Source organism: Numenius arquata, chromosome 2 (genome assembly GCF_964106895.1).
Source record: "Numenius arquata chromosome 2, bNumArq3.hap1.1, whole genome shotgun sequence".
NCBI lineage: Eukaryota > Metazoa > Chordata > Aves > Charadriiformes > Scolopacidae > Numenius > Numenius arquata.
Window position 1 is genome coordinate 957,104 of NC_133577.1, and position 20,001 is coordinate 977,104.

Sequence of the window (20,001 nt, forward strand, 5' to 3'; positions counted from 1 at the left end):
CTCTTACCTCAAGAAAACATTGATCCATCTATCGATGTGTGTGGTTACGTAGTCTGTAGAGCCACAGGAGGCTTTTCCATCCCCCCATGTCTAACCCTTCTCATTGCAGCTCGTCACACGTTAGATGTGATTATGGCACATCTGCACTGTGCATCCTCCCAGCACCTGCCACGCTCAGAGCCAAGGGCTGATCCCAGGCATCTGGGTGAGAACGTGTCTTGGGAATTAATTACAACTTGGTGTCAGAGGTTGTTGGGAAGTGGGACAAGGCACCCGCAGGCAATCAGAGGTTAAAGTTCCTTAGGAAATTTGCTGATTTGGATCCCTTTCCCAATTTGATTGGTCCTTTCTCCCCAAACTTGCATAATATTTGCACTGCAAATTAAGAAATAATTATCAAGACATTGAGCGGTTAAACACTATTCTGTCCTTTAATGTCTCAGGACAAGGGTTTCAGTTATTCATTGTCATTTTATGGATAAACTCTTAATGTACCATCATTAGCTAACAATTTTCAAAGGAAATGCATTAATGAGGCCTAAGAAAATGTGGGAGTTTTTACCTTAATTACCTGGTTCATAGATCAGAGTAATTAGATTCCAACAGACTTTAGGTATAATCCAAAAATAATTACCACAGCAGCCAGCTGTTAAAATATTAAGTTAATTGTGTTCCAGAAAAGTTTGAAAAAATTTTTGACCTTTTCTGTGGTCAACTTAGATTTAACCTAAGATGTGCTTGGAGAAAACAAAAAGAGCCATTAATACAAACAGGGAAAACAAATTTACAAATTGTAAACTGCTAGAGTTGAGGGGATATTTTTAGAATGCATTTTTTGAGTTTATGATGACATTAGGAAATACTTTGGTATTTTGAAAATGAGCCATCTTTCTTAATATAGCAGTGGGTATTTGTGCATTTCAGACATTTTTTCCCAGGCCAGCGTGCCAGCCAGTCAGGTAAAGGCTTTAGAAATTGGCCAGCAATTGCCCTTGGGAGGTTGAAGCACATGAGAAAGTTTAGACAAAACCCGGGATGGTGGATTCTTCCAAGCAGAGCAGGGTCAGATATCTTGGAACAGAAGAGATGAATCCCAGTAAGAAAACATACAGGTTCCAGAAGACAAGCGGAGAGGAAAGTGCCGAGAGATGGCAGCTGCGGTATGGTTAGGGGTCTCTGGAGATGGATCTGGTCTGGTGGGAGGTGTCCCTGCCCAGGGCAGGGGGTTGGAACTTGATGATCTTTAAGGTCCCTTCCAACCCAAACCATTCTGTGATTCTATGGGGGAGCACTGGGGCACTCTGATTGCTAGTTAGTTCTGGTAAAAGCTGCCAACTACCACAGCGGGGGCTTGGCCAGCAAGGAGGACTTGCAAAGCAGAGGGGGTTTTTCTTACTCAGCGTGACTCTGGGGTTTGCAGCCCCATTTTCATGCCTTTTACATGCGGCATCTCTTTGCTGAGGGCTGCTCGGCGTCAAGCAGGGCCGGATTCTGTTCCACAGAGGGGCAGTGATAAGAAAGCCTAAACACAGCTGGATGCAGAGGTGCTGTGAGAAGAAAGCTTTGGCTGCAGCTCCAGAAAGCCAGAAGTCAAACCCCTGTACACGCTTGCAAATGAAGAGCCTAAGGGGATAGAAGCAAACAACGTTCAGAGGGAAGGTTAGAAATGGACACACGATAAAGGAAGAACTTGGGAGAATAACAAATGCACCAGGAAAGAGCCTGACCATCCTCAAAGCTTGGGCAATAGGGCTGAGCCCTGTGGCCCATGGGCAACCACTGCCCTCCTCCCCTGAGTCTGCTTTACCCTCCATGGTCCCTAATCTGCACAAAATTATTTGGGTTCTCTTCCTTTCCAGCCTGTGCTCTCTAATGCATAATTAAGCGCTTTGTGCTGCTGGAAAAAAAAGCACTCTCCTCTACTCCTGCCAGGTACGGAGGGAGAGCAAAGAGGCTCTTGTCCAGGGCGGCCTGTAACCTGGCAGGGAGGAGGCTTTACTGGGAAGCAGAAGGTGTAGCTTTGGACCCTCTCAGAGAGAAAACAGAGCTGAACTTAGTGTAAGTACTTGGGCTGTTGGTGCATAATATGAAAAAAACCCCAACGTTTCCCAAAACCAAACTGCTCGCTTCCACTTTCAGACGCTGCCCACCCCTCGGTGGGGTGTTGTGAGCTGTGGACCCCCAGGTCCAACTACCGAAGGCGGTGAGATGCAAGATAACACGCTGTCTTTCCAACATTTCCCTCACTCGAATCTCGGTGGCTCCAGGAGGAGCACGTTGCCTTTCTCAGATCTCATGTTGAGCCTTCGTATACGGAGTACAAGCGGCTGGCACCTGAAAAAGGCCTGATATTTCCTTCAGTTTAATTTTCAGAAGAAAAAAATCCCAGTTTGGTATCACCTCTCCCACTGCTGTTTCATTTTTGCGGTGATGCTGGACATCAGAGCACTTGCTGGGCTCTGTTCTGTTTTAAGTTTGAAGCGCTTCCAGCCCAGCTCCACAGAGGCATTTGGGCTCCTGACACCCAATGGGATGTTTTCGATACGTTTAAGATGTTGAATACGCTTGTAGATCTCAACCTGAACTCATTTGGGGTCTAACCTTCTGGACTACAGATGAGACGAAATGGGTCATGAGGCATCTTAAGAACAACTTGGGTGGGGTGAAGGGCAGTTCTGCCCCAGGCGGGGGCTGGTGGGGATCCCCAGGAGAGCCCAGGGGAGCCCAGGGCTGCAGCGCTGCCAGACTCCACCGGCTGGAAAAGGCTGCTCCGGCTGGGAAAGCACAACCAGTTACTCAAAATGGAGCTCAGAGGATGAGGAGTGGAGGCGGAATACCATAAAGATTTGTTACAAGGCATTTATACCTACTTTAAAAAAGTCAGTCTACTGATGTAACATGTTTATCTAGAAAAAAACATGATAATTTTGTAATGGTTTTTAACTCCTTCATGCTTAACTAAACTCTCCAGGACAGAAAATGCAATGAAATAAAATCCTTAATGTATCTCACTTCCCTCTGCAAACCGTTTGCAGCTGTGGGAAGGAGCTGCAGGACCCGTCAGCATGCATTTTTGCAGGCAAGGGCTGCAGCAGGTTCGGCGGGACAGACAGCGGCAGCATAAAGCAGCCCCGAGGACTGGAGAAAAGCGTCATTTTAGAAAGAAGGTTATGAGGTCCATTGCTTCATGTGCGCGTGCTCCAGCACCAGGGTGGGGGGTAGTCTAATCTGGTCCCCAGTTGAGTTGGTGGTTGCCATCTCCCACGGCCACCTTTACCTTTCCCCCAATTACTGCAAAATTTTGGTGACTTCATGCCTTATCCAGCAGCTCTTGGGTTTTCATTTGGTTTCGGCACCTCCTGTGGTGGGGCGTTCCTTATTATCAGCCTTCTGTTCTTCTTCAAGGGTATATTCATTAGCAAGGCATTTATTTATACCAAATGTCTAGTTTCACAGTGCCTTTTGGCCTTTTTACAGCTCTTTGTTCTTAGTGAGAGATTCTACCTTCTAAAATATATTTTACCTTTTCAAAAGTACATTCTACCTTCTTAAAGTACATCACAGGTACAGCACATGAGGACAAGGCACTTTAGAATCATAGAATCATAGAATTGTCTGGGTTGGAAGGGACCTTTAAGATCATTGAGTCCAACCATCAACCCAACACTGACAAAACCCACCACTAACCCATGTCCCTCAGCACCACGTCTGCCCGGCTTTTAAATACCTTCAGGGATGGGGACTCCACCACTGCCCTGGGCAGCCCATTCCAAGGCTTAATAACCCTTTCAGTGGAAAATTCTTAAATTCTTAATTTTCTTTCTCAAATTCTGGAGGCATCAGGCCCTAAAGACACCATGTAACCATTTCCACATAGTCACATTTCTTAACACACAGGCATGCTAAAAAAAGAACAGAAGAAAATTTAAAAAAAAAACCCCAACAGCAACAACCTGCCACTAATACATGAAGTAGAAGCAAGAAAACTCTTTCTCTTCAGAGACTATTGGTTTTAATATGGTGTCAAGGAATTGAAAGTTAACATGGTACAGGCGCATCAAAGTGAAAAAATGTTCGGAAAGCACCTGTGCTGTCTTAGGAGAGGTAGGAAAAGTATCAAACGTGTTAAGTGAAGAGATACCCAGAATAAACAGAGGCTCCTTAAGGGGAGGAACGTGGTAGATAAGTGTTTGTTTGACACCTTGTATTTAAACAAAAGAGCTTTTGGCATTTAAAGAAGAATGCAGGGAGAAGATCCTTCTTATCTTCTCAGGCACAAAGGCTGGATATATAAAATATGTGCATGTTGATCACCCAAACAGAAAATGCCATCTCACTAAGGGCTTACGCACACATTGAGTGCTCCTGAGCAGGCCTTCGGTGAGAAAGCGCTGAAAATACTTCTCAGCATTAAGAGAGATAAGCCTTTAAGCTAACAGGTCTGTGCAAAAGCTTATGCCAATCTTTTGCAAAGCAAATAGCTTATTATTTAAATACATGTGTATTCTCCTCAGGCACAGCGATTGTGGTCTGTGTTCGACTGAAAATGGCTTTTCCCTCTCGAATGCAGCCTCCTTGAGCAGTAATGTCTGGGAACGATAACCAGGTCCCTCAAGGATCCCGGTGACATTATAGGTCTGTCAAACAGGTACTAGCAAACCATACGGAATCACTGTGGTCATCTGTAGGGAAGGGAATCGCAATACTTACTGAGTCTTAAACATCCAACATGAGCCTTTTACTAGGACTTTACTTCGTGCCTCCTCCCCAGCTCCGCTTTCCCCACAGAATCACAGAATGGTTTGGGTTGGAAGGGACCTTAAAGCCCATCCAGTGCCACCCCCTGCCCTGGGCAGGGACATCTCCCACCAGACCAGGTTGCTCAAAGCCCCATCCAACCTGGCCCTGAACCCCTCCAGGGACAGGGCAGCCACAGCTCCTCTGAGCAACCTCTCCCCAGCGAGGCGAGAGGTCCTCTCCTCGCAGCACGACACCGTGGCCTCTCTGCCATGCCAAGGACTCAATGCAGATGCCACTGCGTCACGTAAATCAAGCGGCCAGCCTAGTTCTTGTTTCTGTGACAGGACATGGGGTTGGCTCATGTGCCTGAGGAAAAGATACTGGAGACATCTCTGCCACTAATATATTTACAAGGTTCATAAAATTTGCCACCTTTACTCACGTGAATAAAATTAATTGAACTCAGTGAGGTTGAAAACACAAGACAGGATCATTGCATGTGACAGGGGCGGCAGAACCAGACTCCTTATGTCACGGGATCTATGCAAGGAAGAGAAATTTCTTCTTTGGAAGTATTTTCAAGGGGAAAACTTGCAAAAAGAACTGAAAAGTCTTGGTTTTACTCACAAAAAAATTCCCAGATGCTTTTATAGAGTGTCTGAAAGCAGCTCAGGTTTGTCGGGAAAGTAACTGCATCCCACCCTGTTCACATCCCTCCTAACACCTTGGGCATCTAACAAGAGCCTTGGTTTTTCAGCTCTCACAGCCTCTGCTTGTATGTCAGATGCTCCAAGTCCTCAACCATCTTCATGACCCTTTATTGGGCTTGCACCAGTATGTCCACATCCTTCTTGTACTGGGGAGCCCAGAACTCAACGCAGTGGTCCATGTGTGGCCCCACCAGTGTTGAGCAGAGGAGAAGAGCCACCTCCCTCCATCTTCTGGCACTGCTGTCGTGCAGCCCAGGGGGCTGTTGGCTCTTCTCTCCTGCTTTCTACCTGCAGAAGTCAGGCTTCTGGTACTTCAGTGAAGGAAAATTGTGATAGTAACATACATCTTTCAGACATCCAGCAGAGGACAACATCGCATTCAGTAAGAAAAGAAAAAAAACAAGTCAGTAAAATACACAACAAATTCCTTTTATTTAAATACCAGACTGCATTTGCTGGCATAACAAACTGGGCTGTTTTGAGCTGCTACAAAGAGAAATACAGATTTTTGTAAAAAATGCTTAAAATGTATTTCAAATACCCACAAGTGATGTGTCAGCCAGTTACGAATTTTGTACACACCTGCAAGCCTCCGTATGAACTAGTGATATGCAAAACGCTGGATGCTACATATGCATGGAATCAAAGCACTCTGAGCGATATTCTTAATACTTAAATTGTAATTGATTTTAATGAGGGTGAACATTTATCTTGAATAAATTAATGTGAGACAATATTGAGAAATTCTAAATTAATTTGCATTAGTGAAAATTAATAATTCAGTAGAATTTTAATAGGCAATTCTGAAGATACTATACTGTCTGCTTGAAAAGACTTTTTCTTTAAAGTATATTGAGGCATTTTTTTGTGAGCCTTTGCTTTTTAACTCCTCAGTAGGACTGAAAATACGGTATGTCAAGGCTTTCTAAACACGTTCCCTCTCTCCACCCTGCTGTCTGGGATTTCTGAATGTGCCACTCTGATGGAGCTGCTGTTGAGTCTGGAAACTCCTGGCACATCAACTGTGTATTTACACATCAGTCCTCAATAGCTTTCCTTGAGAGTCAGAGCGCTGCCAGTGGGGGTTTCATGTGCCCTAGATCTGGACACACGACACCACCCTCACAGCAAAGAAGTTCTTCCCCAGATCTCATCTCAATCTCCCCTCTTTCAGTGTCAAACCCTTCCCCCTCCTCCTATGGCTCCCCTCCCTCATCCAGAGTCCCTCCCCAGCTTTCCTGGAGTACCCGCCTTGAGGGACTGGAAGGGGCACAAAGGTCTCCCCGGAGCCTTCTCTTCTCCAGGCTGAACCCCCCCAACTCTCTCAGCCCCCCCTCACAGCAGAGGGGCTCCAGGCATCGCAGCATCTCTGTCGTGGCCTCCTCTGGACCAAAGTAGATGGGACAGGAATACGACAGCTCTAATATCAACACCAATTAGGTACTCGCTGCCAAGCCCACTGCGATGCTGGTCTGTGCAAGGAGAGGCTCTCCCTGCCACTGCTCGGCGTTCCCAGGGTAGGGCAGGGTGTTCTAGGCCAAGGACGTCTTGTATCTTTTCAGATACCATGTCACCATTTAGAATCATAGAATCATAGAATCATTTGGCTCTCATTTTTCATTTTCAGAAGTATACAGTAAAAAGAAATCCTTCAAAGCAAACATTTGTTTTGTTTAAAAGAGAAGAGAAAGTGCTGCTCTTGCTGTGCCCTCTCTCCAGCAGGGCAGTGTTGACCATTTACGCATGATACAGGGGTACCACAAGGTGCAGGTGAAGCTTTTCAGAACTGCTTTTCCCTTCTTAAATGTGCCTTTTTCTCTGTTGGGAGGGCTGGCACTAACACTACTCTTTCTGCTCCAGCTTCTGTCCTTCCTTCCTGGTTGTGTTTTCATCAAATTGCTGAACCTAATAACAAAATACACTGCTCTAGTGTGATTCTGGACAACCTAAGCTGTGCAAGGGGTCATGGAGATGGCACCCCGGGTCCCCCTGAGCAGCACTTCCCTCCAGGAGGAGTGGCCTTGCTTTCCAGGGTGAGTTAATTGTGGTGCAATAGTACCCCTTGTGCAATAAAGCATTGCTCACCTGTCTGAAAGAGTGGTAGAACCTGTCTGTTTGCAGTTTTGAGCCTTAACCTGAAGCATATGTAACTGGCTAAAGAGATGGATGTTCACCTTGGACAACCCTTCATTCCCCTCTCTGCCCTTCCCTTCTCCAAAAACCAAAGGAAACAGCCACATGGCTGATCCAGTGAGGGATGGTCCCTTTGCGTATGCCCTACTGCGGTTCAGAAAATCAACTAGTATTTCAGGTGCAACGAAGGACTGGACTTGGCATCACTCTCTGAATTCGTGAATAAATATGTACAGAAGAACTTTGTCCCTTCAAAGGGTCATGACACATTAGCTGGTTTCACTTCTTATTTAGGACGAGTAAGCAGTTTAGTTTCTCAGGGGATTATTATAGTCAAATTACAGCCTCTTATGCTCTTCATGAGACAAGAAGGACACTTTCATGAGCAGCTTTTTTATACAGTTGCGGTCGATCTTAATATGTGAAGGGCACAGCTTCCTATTTGTTCCCAGTTAGTTCCAGAATTATTTTGCTTCAGATGTCTCTGAAAACAAACAAAACAAAATGACAGGGTGAAACAGGAAACCTTTACATTTGGATTTAAAAATTACACAGAGAGTGCAGGTGAACGAGCTCTTGAGTCAAATTAATGGCTGCAAGTCAGGGCTCATCTGTGCCGTAAAATGGTTTGTCAATACAATTATACCAGCGATGCCAAGACTACAGCAAAAGTAAAGCTAATATATGACTCCTGCCCAGCTGTGCTGGCAACTTTGCCTAAGCGTGTGAAACTTCTACCAGTGAGTTTTTCTTTTACTAGTTTAGCTCATGCAGTTTAGGGACTTGTTTGACCCATATGGGGCGAAAGGGCGCCTTTAGCCAGTGTACGCTGTGACGCCAGCAAAAGGTTTTCCCGGTGTTTCTCCGGTGTGACTGCACCCGTGATGCCTGTGTCATGTTGTTGGTCTGGCGAGATGCAGGCCTGGAGGGTAGTTAATTAATAATTTAATTTCTATTTAATATGCCAGAATGCTAAGACTTCACTGGTGCGCTCTGTTCCCAGCTCTGCCACGCTACAAAACCACATGTTTTAATGTGTCCTCTAAGGGGATGGCAAGACCTCTGCAGATAGAAGAACACCTAGATAATAAAGATGGTCTTTTAGTCTTCCCTGCCCTTAGGGAGGGAACTGCTTCGAGACAGGCTGCTTGAGGTCCTGCCTGTGTCAAAGCGAGGAACCGAATTGCAGCTCTCAGAGCAGCACGCTATTTATTTGCTCCCTCTTGACTCTTCCCTTCCTTTGTAATCACCAATGATTGTACCCTGGAAAAGAAAGCTTCGGTTTGCATTTTAAGGAGTAGTGAGAACAGCTGGCAGTAGAATAATTACATAACAATGAAAATTAGCAAAGTATGTGATGACCCCAAATCTGCATTGAAAACTACTTAAAAAGGAGAGGGATTTTCAAAGGTTCTGAGAACGTACAACTCCAGTCACAGATTTGGGTTCCTCACCTCAATATCCCCGAGGCTGCAAAGTTGGCCTCAGCCTTTCAGCCAGAGGCAAGGGGGGCTACGAAAGAAACAGCTATCTTAAAGTTAAAGGGTCGGTGGTATGAAAGCTCAGGACAAATGTCTCAGAAAAACAATACAAAAGGATTAATGAAGATGTGGTGGGCTCAGAGAGGTTGGGTTTCAATTGTAGCACTGTCTGTAGCCTTCGCTTGTGCAGGAACCAACATCCTGTCACAGCCAAGGTAAACAAACAAGTTCCACCTCAGTCTGTTTCATACAATTACTTTTTAAAAAATCAGTACAAATTGAAAATATAGAAAAGTACTTCACTCAAACAAAGCTGCCTCAACTGTTGAGCTCACAACAGCAGGAAAACACAGCTCTGTAGCTTTTGCATTCCCTATTGCATCTCTACTTTTCCTTTTTTGGCTCCTATTTACTAAGCACCCAGGCTTAGTCAGCTGAGACCCTTCCTTTTTCCAGCACTTGTGTGAAGCTCAAGTCCAGAGAGCAACCTCCTGAACCAGCTTGACACCAGTAGCTGTTTTCAGCTCTCTGGGTAGTTGGACCGTGTTGCTTCTGTCCTTTTCCAATGAGGATGCTACAAGCAGTTATCAGCGCTGGAGGCAGAAGCTGCCTTCTCTGGCTTTGCTGTTGTTGGTTGTTGTTGGGGCTCCTGCACGCCTCCACCTCATTTTTGATGGGATGAGACATTACAACAGCATCAGAGCTACCCCACTTCGTTGCAATCAACATTTTCTCTCCCCATTTTTCTTGCACTCAAGAAAAACTGCTATTGACATCTTTAATGCCTTCTAAAAGACTGTCAAACTGAGGGCTTTCCCTATTAAACCCCCCCCCCCCCAAAAAAAAACCCAAACCGAAACCAAAACCCAAAAACCCAACCAATAACAACAACTACAAAAAAAACCCAACCAAAAAACCCCAACCAACTCATGGCAGTAGAAGGAAAGAAATTGTGTTGCTGAAAAGAAAGTCACACATTTCAAATGTGTTCAGGGTTTTTTCCTACTTTCTCTTGAATCTTTCATGAAAGGGTAAAATATGTTAATGGTGGTTGTTGCTATAGCAAGCTCAGGCATCTGTAGCCAAGTCCCTTGTTCATTGCTTATTGTTCTGGAGTGATGAGGTCATGTTAACATCGTTGACCCTCTGGGCACATTTATTCTATCAAAATTAACATAGCAATGACCTGAGGCAAATCTCTCTTCTCTCTTTCTCCCTCCTGCTTGGGGTGAGGACGGTATCACCCTGGCATGCTTTGGCCCTGACTGTGGAAAGATTTTTTGGGGGCACTGATGAAACACTGCAAATAATACATAGCGATGTTCTGAAAGTACACCTGACTGTTGAGGTTTACTGCTGTATTTCATTAAAACAATTTTTCCCTCTAATGACTCCATTTTAAAGTAATTTGGATCAATAGATTTCATTTTGATAGATCATACATACCAAATAATTAAAAGTAGATATTAATAAATAGCATAAACGTCCTGAGGAAGGGAGGGACCGTGGCTGGAACATGGATGACTGATGAGTTCTTGAGGTAGAACCAACATGACCAGATGTTGGACATTTGGCACAGATGAAAGGAACAACTCATTTTTCTGCATTATTTGCCTATAAGTAAGCCTAAACCAGCTAATTTCATTATTTTTAACAGCCCCTTTAACTAGTTGTGTAGCGTACATGCTCAAAAGCTGATTTTTAAAGCCCATCAGTCATTTTACCTGTCTAGATATTTTATGGGACTTTTGGTCTCGTTAAAGTTTAATTTCATATGCCCATAACAACTCTATATTTCTGAAAATGCTCACAAGTGCAAGCACAGAAGCCTGATAGACATTTTAAGTGCTGGATAAAAGCCATAATGGAGGTTTTTGTGATGGTCGGGGGTAGACCAGGAGTCTGGAGGAGCTACATGCTCCTTGGGTAGCTAACGATTTCAGAGGGTGGATACTTCTGTCATCCACCGAGGACGATAATTTATGGGATTGCTTCATAATCCAAGACAGACAGTGATCTCCCTCAAGGCAGCAAAGGTCCCTTCTTTCATGTTTTGCTGGAGCCCTCAAAGAAGACAAGTAATAAAGTGAAAACTTGCCTCTATTGATAGGGAGTTCAAAGGGCAGGTGGATAACAAATTAAAGGAGCTAATGCCACGACAGTAAGTAATGTAATTAGAGGCTGATCCTCTGGGCTGGCATTGCTTCTTGAAATTGTGCTTTTCCCTTAATGTCCACAGTCAAAGGACTATTTTGGTCAAAAGAGAGTCCCATCCTCTTTCTTGACTTCTTTATGTGAACGAGCAAGTCCCCATCCTCAGCGACATGCAGACTGAGGAAGTAAAGCGTTGTGTGAAACACCCTACTTTCTTGCATTTTTCAGTCTTTGCTGTAACTTTGGAGTTTCTGTGGCTGTGAGCAGGGGAAGAGATGGCTGCACAGACACCAGACACATGCCCTGTCATGTTTCTGAGGGGTTTGAGCACTTCAGAAAAAAAAATAAAAGCTTATTTTAGATTCAGTACTCAACTGGAATAGAAATGTTGTGGTTTTTAAACATTATATTTTAAATTTTTTTAAATTATTTTAAAATAAATACAAAATACATTTTGAAATAAAATACCATTTCATAATAAAATCATTTTTTAAATCCCTGAAAGACAACATTTCACTTTTTGCTGGGTTTTCAGGGGTTTCTCTTAACGAGAGAAGCTATTCAGCTGAATCAAGTGAAGTTCATAGAAGGTTCAGCTATGAGTGAAAAGAGCTGGGGCTACACAGCTTCACTCACATCCAGAAAAAAAAGTCTAATCTGTGTTTAGCTGGAAACGGTGCTTGGAGCTTTGCAGAAAGAAATGCCCTCTTCACTAGCTCTTTATGTCTCTGCAGACTGACAAAGCAGAACCTCAAGGATTTAGTGAAAACAGAGATAATCCCTGAAAGCTTTTTAAGAGACAAACCTTAGTTATGCACGACAAGGCTTTCGCTTCCAAAAAGAGAAAAGGATTGCATTTAGAGCACTATCATTTGTCACAGCAAACTGGCACAAATCAGAACAATTAGACAGGCTTCCTGAGACAAAGCCTTTCTCTGGGTTTCTGTGTGGTTTTGGAAGGAGAACTGTTGGTCTAATTAAGGTTTTGTCTCCACCTGCAAAGCTGGTCTTGCCCATGCATTTCTACCATCGGAACAACTGTAGGTACCACTGTGACAAAAGTGACATCGCCAAGAGGACAGGACAAGGGGAAATGGTTTTAAATTGGAAGAGGGGAGATTTAGATTAGATATTAGGAAGAAATTCTTTACTGTGAGGGTGGTGAAGCACTGGAACAGGTTGCCCAGAGAAGGTGTAGATGCCCCATCCCTGGAAGTGTTTAAGGCCAGGCTGGATGGGGCTTTGAGCAACCTGCTCTAGTGGAGGTGTCCCTGCCCAGGGCAGGGGGGTTGGAACTGGATGATCTTTAAGGTCCCTTCCAACTCTAACCATTCTAAGATTCTATGAAGAAGGACAGGGGTCACAGGTGGCAGCTCAGAGGTGTCCTTCATGCCTTGTTCACAGAACATTTAGGGTAGTGGCAGCTTCCAGGGGAAACCCTCCCTCCTTTTGGGCAGCGAAGGTTATGGGCCAGTCTGAAAAATCCCCCTGCCCTCACTGGTTTGCGTCTGGAAGTCATCACAGGTCACACTCACCTTCTTCCTTCAGAGAGAGCCTGCTTATTTCTGACTGTGGCATCTTGAAATATTTTTCTTATGTTTTCAATTACATTTTCATCCACATAGTCGTAGTTGTGCTCTTCTTCCTCTTCCTTTTCCGCCTCACAGCTTCCAAGTCCCTGATCTGTTAGATCTGAGTAATTAGCAAAAAATAACTGTAAGGAAATTGAAGACTCTGCCCTTGCCCCGAAAAATGTACAATTTCTACAGACAACCACAAAGGCAAAAAACAAAGGGATCAATGTTCTCCTCACTTTTCTGACTTTCACAGAGGTCTTAAATGACTTGCTCAAGTTCCTGAACAATATCTGTGGCAGATCAAGAATGAAACCCAGTTGAGCATTTAATAAAAAGAGTCTTCACTCTTAAGAATTCCTCTTTCAGTTTTCACATCATACTTGTGCCTCCAAGTCTGTGGTGAAACCAGGTAACCTGCTGTCCACAGATCACTCTAAGGCTGGATAAAATGGTTAAAAAGTGTGATTGCTGACAGTGTAAAAGCAGGCAGTGAAAATTGTCTGACCATACCAAGAGAAGAGCGTCCCCCTGCCCTGTGCAGCACCCACCATCCCTCCTGCAGATTTGCTCCCATGCACTTGTGTTTCATTGCCTGGAGAGACGAGCCTCTGCAGCTAGGAAACCGTGGTGTTACTTTGGGATTTCCAAGAGCCATAACCCCTAGTTTCTTCTTACTCAGAAGGTGAAATAACGGAGATGCAGGCTTGAAAGTGGTTTTGAGGTTAAACTGAAAAGTTTTGAAGTACCTTTCTTCCTGGCCACCTAGACCAACCTGGGCAATACTGAGGAAAAACCTTCCAAAAAATGGTGGCCTTTTCCCACAAGGGCAGAGACCCTCATGGGAGGCCTCTTTGCAGCTTTAGAGCCAGGGTGGGCTCTGCTCTGAATCTTGGCACAGCAACAGCTTCTCACTACAGCTCCGATCGAGAGCTAGAGGTCCCAGGGTCTCCTCCTCCCCTGCTGGGTGGTCCTACTGCTCCCCTGGGGCTAGAGGGAGCTCCACAAGATACACAGGACCACTGGTCATGTGGACCAGGACCTGCAAGGCTTGGTGGAAACATGAGTGCCTCACGTCCCCCTTCTGGAGCCACCACATCCCTTGGCCCAGGCTTGTGGTGGGCAAGAGCCACTGGCAGTAGGACCAGCAGAAGTACAGAGGTTGCCCTGCTGGGAGCAGGTCACCCTTGGGGTTTATTAGGAAGCCTCACATTCAGTGGAACTGAGAGGATATCGTGTTTCTAAAGCAAAAAGTTTCACCCGAAATGGCAAAAGTGTGAAACGCTCCCTTTGTTACAGCGGTTTTGGTTCCTGTTTGGTTAATTAGCTGTGAGGCAATCTGAAACAACCTGCAAACGTGCACAAGGCCATGCTTGTCAAACAGGCCCTTATTCATGGAACTGGGCTTCTAAGACAAGAATCCTCCCAAGCTTACTCTTGCGACCACTGTGTGCCCCTTCACCAAGAAAATAGCTGTATACTCTCTCGGCAGTCTCCAAACCCCACCTGTGTTCTCCCTGAGACTCTCCATGGATTATTCTCCCCCTGAAAAACTGGGTAGGACTCATTTCTTTCTGAAGTTGTGATCCTCTCCTTTATAGATTTTTTTTTTTAAGGTCAGAAATAACCATTAAGTTAATGAAGCCGCTGTCTGGCCACAGCAGAGCAGAGTTCATCATAGACCAATTTACCTACAAGGCTACCTGCTACTTTTGAGGAATGAATAAATTAGCAAAGTATTTCCAAATCTAGGCATCAAAATGACAAAAAATAAGCCCAAACCCCAAACCTATGATGAGAAATTTAATGAGGATCCCGCACACACGTGGCCACTATCTTGTTAATAAGAATTTCCAGGTTTGTAGTTCATTTGCAAGTTGGCTGTGTTTGACATCAGTAAAAGTAAACTAATGAATAAAACAGTCACTGAAAGAATAGGCTAATCCCTGTGATTCAGCAGGGGAAATATTGTTTGTGCGCTTAGACTTGCTAATATGGATATAAAGTACAGATTGCTCAAGGATGGCAGAGCTAGACTTTCCTCTTTCCCAAACACATGCAAACAAAATGATACGCTTCTAAGCAAGACAGCTCAAGGAGAGAGGAAATTAATGTCATCAGGCCAGAATAAATCACAGCTGTCCCCAGTCCCAAACCTGTGTAGGATGTCTTCTGAAATGTATATATTTACACTTCAATAAAGCATTAAGCAATGAATGGGACAAGCTGAACGATCCCAAGGGAGCTCTGAACAGTGAAATCAATGCAACCTGCTTCCCTGTTTGAAAAAAAAAATCTATTAGCCTCAACACTGAATTACTGAATCAGTTATGTTGTCTCAGCCCACTCGGAAAACAAGGCTTATGTCATCGTGCTGTCTATCCATCCATCTGTCAGTCTCTTCAGTACTTTTAAAAGTTGGGTTTTTTTGCCAATTTCAGTCAGATTTGAAAAGGGGGCAGAAGTCTCAACGTGGTTACAAAAGCAAGAGTGGAATTAGTTCCTCTATTGAGAGAAAAGCATGCAGAACACAGCTGTCATACGCTGAGTTTGGCTGCAGGCAGCAGGATAAATCAGCCGGTGCATATTGGTTGGCCACTCAACACACACATAGCTCCAGACCTGCTCTTTTTCATTTTGTGGGGGTGCCATAAGGAGAGTTTTGGTTATTGTCAGGGAGGGAGGAGAGGAGCAGGAGGGGACAACAGACCTGAATATTTATTAAACCAAATTTCATTAATTCTGCTCTTCCTGGAACAATTTGTGTAATTATGTTTGCCTTTATAGTGGAAGGGTAGTGCTCTGCAGACAAAAAATTTCCCTTTATCTCACTTGTATCATCGAGAGGGTAGGATTTGTTTTTTTTTTTCCCTCGGAATATTCTTGCTGTTTTTTCACGAATTTCAAGGTCACAAACAGTTGTCATAATTGTCCATTCTGCAATGGGCATTTTCAAAATGTAGGGGACAGAAGTAACGCACCCCGTCGGGACCCCTGCTTGAATGCAACCAGTGATAGAAACCCCGGCTCACGTACACGCAAGGCTGCACACCTCAACGCCCCTGGCTGTGACCACAACGCGGTTTTATACCTTTGGTAAATATCTCCATTCAGGATTTATGCTGCATAAATTAACGTTCAACCACATAATAACATTTAGTGTTTATTTATGCCTAGCTTGAAAACAAGAGTTGTGAATTATTATGTGCAATAATATTCTGGACTAAACACGGCAGAACCACATCCTTATTTCTGCACATCACCTAAGTGAAAATACTGAGAACTCAAGGCATTTGCATAAGAGAAATCTATGAACAGTAGCATTTTATTTGCTCTGGGCCTGGTCCTGATGCTCCTCAGTGCTAATGAGGACTAATTCCTGTGGGAGTGCTGCTGAAAGCTATTGAGTGATAGCAGAATCAGAGCCATTAAAACTAATGGACTGTTCCTTGAGCTGGTATCCATCAACCAGTCCTTCTCATGATGAGGTAGCATATCTTTAAAAACTGTTAAGTGCCACAATCAAAATATTTCATTTGCACTGTAGGGTTGCAATTCATATATGGGAAATGTTGATCTCCCTCTGGAATCTACTAATGCGTTGTTTGGAAAAGTTTACTCTTAGATTTAATTTCTTAAAAAAATTTAAATTTCCTGAAAGCACATACATTGACCTCTTTCATTGTCCTTTCATTCTTTAATTTTCTTCTTTGTCACTTATTTTCTGGTCTATCTTGCTGCTTCTACTGAATTCATAGAGGCTCTAATTTCCACTGTTGCACTACTGGACTGGGCACTGGTGAGGCCTCACCTCGAGGGCTGGCTCCTGTTTTAGGCCCCTCACCACAAAGAAGACATTGAGGTGCTGGAGGGGGTCCAGAGAAGGGCAACGGAGCTGGTGAGGGGTCTGGAGCACAAGTCTTGTGAGGAGCGGCTGAGGGAGCTGGGGGTGTTCAGCCTGGAGAAAAGGAGGCTGAGGGGAGACCTTCTCGCTCTCTACAACTCCCTGAAAGGAGGGTGTAGCCAGGGGGGGTCGGTCTCTTCTCCCAAGGAACAGGCGATGGGACAAGAGGAAACGGCCTCAAGTCGTGCCAGGGGAGGTTCAGATTGGATATTAGGAAAGATTTCTCCACTGAAAGGGTTATGAAGCCTTGGCAGAGGCTGCCCAGGGCAGTGGTGGAGTCCCCATCCCTGGAGGGATTTAAAAGATGAGCAGACGTGGTGCTGAGGGACATGGGTCAGTGATGGGTTTTGTCAGTGTTGGGTTGATGATTGGACTGGATGATCTGAAAGGTCCCTTCCAACCCAGGCAGGTTTTCTATGAAAATGAGGGAAATCTGTAAGGATTCAGAGCCTATGCTTTCTTTCCCCTGCTGCACAACAAGTTAGAGTATAGTTAAAAAGAAAGGCGATTGAAAATGTTTAAATATAGTTTACTAACTTGCCATCCTATGAAATCATGTGATCTCCTTTTTTTAAGTCATTTAACCTTTTTTAAAAACTTATTTCAGAATACGTGTCAGCCAAGAACAACTTTTGTGTTCACAGCACAAAAACCGGGAAAACAAGTCCAACTATTATTTTAAAGATAGTTCCAGGACCATAGGAGCCAAAGGATCTAATAACAGCCTTGCCCTAATCAAAGACTGGCCTGAAGTGCAAAGATGGGAAAAGCTGCCATACATGCATACATTAAGGATTCCTAACTCATGTTCCTTATCCCTATGCACCTAATTCAGGGCACTGGTGTGAGATCCCTGTCTCATCACCAAATAAAGAAGATTTTTTTTCAAAATAATTCAGCATTCTATGTTTTCCTTTAAGGTTCTGGGGATATTATGTTTAATTAATTTTAATATTTGGGTTAAAGCACAGCCCCATAACCAAATGTATTGTCCTAACTGCTGGCACAGCAACCTACAGCACAAGGGCGGAAATTTTGTAAACCATCTTCATTGCCAAATTTAGTAGAATTTCTATATGCACCTTAAACTGCAATCAGAAGGCCCCTTCCCTTTTTTCTTTCTCCAGCCTCCTAAATCAAATGCCTAAAGTCAGAATATATAAATATCTTCCCTAAAACATCCTGACATCAATAAACAAAACCAACATAAACACTTTTTTATTGCAGTCTGTAACAATTCCAGAAGCAATAAGCAAGAAGATCAGGTAATGTTTCAGAAACTCCACTTAGAATAAATTTCAAGGTTAAAGAAAAACTGATACAGCAGATTTCCGATGAGAGTTCTTATGCTGCAGATATTGCTATTATTTCTAATGAATTCAAATTCAGTCAAATATAAGAAAATAAGATAATATCTTTAGTGGCCAATTCAGGTTTAATTGCAACAAAGGAAAAAGGTTCAATTTCTTAGAAACAGAGATAACGAATCCTATTTTTATTAACATGAGCTCTGCAAGGAAACACAATGGAGGCCTTAAAACTGAAAGAAAAACTTGTTGCTTTTCTTTTCGGAATGATCTGGCCTTTGGTAAGAAATAGTAATTGTGTCTGCAACTGTTTTTTTTGAGAGCACAGATTCAACATCCTTATTAGGAATTTGAAACAGGTTGGTGCTCTGGAGGGTGGCTTAACATCCACCAGCAGAAGTTTAAAGATTAGTCAGTGAATGGTGCATTTCCTCCCACTCAAAACCCACAGGAGTGTGTCTGTGTTATTAGTTTTGACATATTTTCTAATCCATTATCTCGCGAATTAGCAGAGCAGAGTACAGTCTCTGGAACAGGCGAGCTCGCTGCACGCAGCAGTGTGCTCATGGGGATCCCTTGGCTGCCCAGGAAGAACTGCTGTATCACCTAATCCAATCTCTTGTATAATTCTACAGTTATCTTTGAATTAAACCCAATAATTTTGGGCTACACTAACACACATCTTTCAGAAAAGCCTTTAGCTTTGATTTGGGTATGTCAGCATACAATCCATCACTTCTCTTTGGTCTAGGTTAAATATGCCAAGCTCAAACTCACTCTGCACCCAAATTTAGACAAAGTTTGTACAGGGATATACTCCAAGGCAATTAAACAAGCAATTTCTTAGCCATGCAAAAGAAGAAACATAATGATGCTACCAGTTGATTTTGTGTGTACTAAACAGAGGTATTAAGAGTTTGTTTGAAAACCCTCAGTCACAAAGGCTACTCTTTATCCAGTCTTCTGTGTGTGAGTAGTCTAAGCTAATAAGGTATATAGTGTGAACTTAAAATTAACTAGTTGCAGCTTTCATGAGGAACGAGGCAGGAGACATACATTTTGAAATCAAGACCATGGCTGAGAACTGGGCCAGCTGAGAAGAGTTAGTGCTGAGAGTCTTTGCAGGTCCAGCGGGAAGCAAACCTTCACCAGCCCTAACACCCCTTTTTCTCTCATACTTTTGGCCCTACACCCAGGGCTACCAGCAAAGCACAGGTCTCTAGTCATAAACTCAGGGAAATAGATAGGAAAAATCAAACCAATTGATAACTAAAGTTTAAATGAAAGGAGTCTACTGGAAGCAGGAAGACCTAAGTCAGAGATCTGCCGTTATGATTGATGCGTGGTTCACAACCAGCGGATAAGAAAATTCTGCTTTCACAGAAGGGATACCACAACAAAGGTTGGGATCTTAATGGAATGAAGGCCAAAGGAAATAGAGCAAGAACAGCTAAGAGAAGATAATTTAAAACTTGAAAAAGTCCCTAGAAAAGGCTTTCTTCTCAACTAAGCTGAGAATTCGCCTTCCAGAACTGAAAACAAATGAAGAATTGGATAAGAAAAATCGACTTGTGCTAGAATGTGAAAAAAAGTTTGAAAAAGAATCAAGTGCTTTTGGAGATTCTGAAAAAGGTTTACCAAAGACATATAAATAAGGCTCATTTAGCACTACAGACTCGAATCAAATCGTTAAGCAGTGACAAAATGGAGCCTGTAAAGAGATTTTTTCAAAGCCACAAATAAAAAATTTGGAATTATCTTTCAAAGCAGCCAGGTACCAAAATACCTTTCAAAAACTAATCCCCAAATAATCGACTTCCACAGCAATAAGGATTAGTGAATATTCAACACACCACAGTAATTCTTCACTACAAAAGTTGTTTATGTTGTCTTTGGAAGCTTCAATATGTGTAGTTTCAAATAGATAGTCCTTTTCAGGAGTCTCATGCTGAATGACAAGACAAAAAAGAGAAACTTTAAGGGGAAGTTCTTGTATTG

At 43.5% G+C, this 20,001-nt stretch overlaps 1 protein-coding gene across 1 annotated transcript in view; it reads right to left on the bottom strand.

Annotated features, from left to right (window-relative positions):
- Positions 1-12,749: 12,749 nt before the first annotated feature.
- THEMIS (thymocyte selection associated) overlaps positions 12,750-20,001 on the bottom strand; it is a 73,029-nt gene continuing 65,777 nt past the window's right edge. Inside the window, exon 6 of the mRNA XM_074169025.1 lies at positions 12,750-12,910. Within this exon, the coding sequence (XP_074025126.1) occupies positions 12,750-12,910 (161 nt within the window). The remainder of the gene's footprint in view (positions 12,911-20,001) is intronic.